We start from the raw sequence: 385 nt of genomic DNA, 5'->3' as shown, positions 1-385 counted from the left end.
CCCCCCCTCCCCTGCAACCCCCAGCCAGTCCCTCTGGGGACCGGGATGCGGCAGGGGATCACAGGCTCACAGCCTGTCCTCGAAGGGAGGACAGGGGTGGCCTGACACACGCGCACACACACACGCACAGCACACAAGGACAGGCGGGAGCAGGGCCTGCCTCCGGCTCCCCTGCTGCCCCACTCCGCCAGACCTCTGGCACCGGCACATGGCCTCCCACCCGACCCCCACAACACAACCCTGTTTCGAGTATTAAAGCTGCTGCCTCTCGGAGGAACCCCCCTTGTCCCTCTTCCCTCTCCTCTCGCCCAGGGCCTGGATCAAACATCGGTCATCTCGTCCTCCAGCTCAGCATCATCCGTCTCGCCTTCACCTTCCTCCTCTT

The 385-nt window shown here is 65.2% G+C and overlaps 1 protein-coding gene across 1 annotated transcript in view; it reads right to left on the bottom strand.

Moving 5' to 3' along the window:
• Positions 1-320: 320 nt before the first annotated feature.
• Positions 321-385, bottom strand: part of SMYD5 (SMYD family member 5) — a gene marked incomplete at its 5' end in the record, with an annotated part of 6,309 nt that continues 6,244 nt past the window's right edge. Inside the window, 1 exon segment of the mRNA XM_010072730.1 lies at positions 321-385. This exon segment is cut by the window's right edge and continues 26 nt beyond it. Coding sequence (XP_010071032.1) covers positions 321-385 — 65 coding nt within the window.

This window comes from Pterocles gutturalis, unplaced genomic scaffold, assembly GCF_000699245.1.
Source record: "Pterocles gutturalis isolate BGI_N339 unplaced genomic scaffold, ASM69924v1 scaffold1116, whole genome shotgun sequence".
NCBI classification, from domain to species: domain Eukaryota; kingdom Metazoa; phylum Chordata; class Aves; order Pterocliformes; family Pteroclidae; genus Pterocles; species Pterocles gutturalis.
The sequence above is the reverse complement of the archived record's forward strand: the minus strand, read 5'-3'. Positions and strand labels throughout refer to the sequence as shown.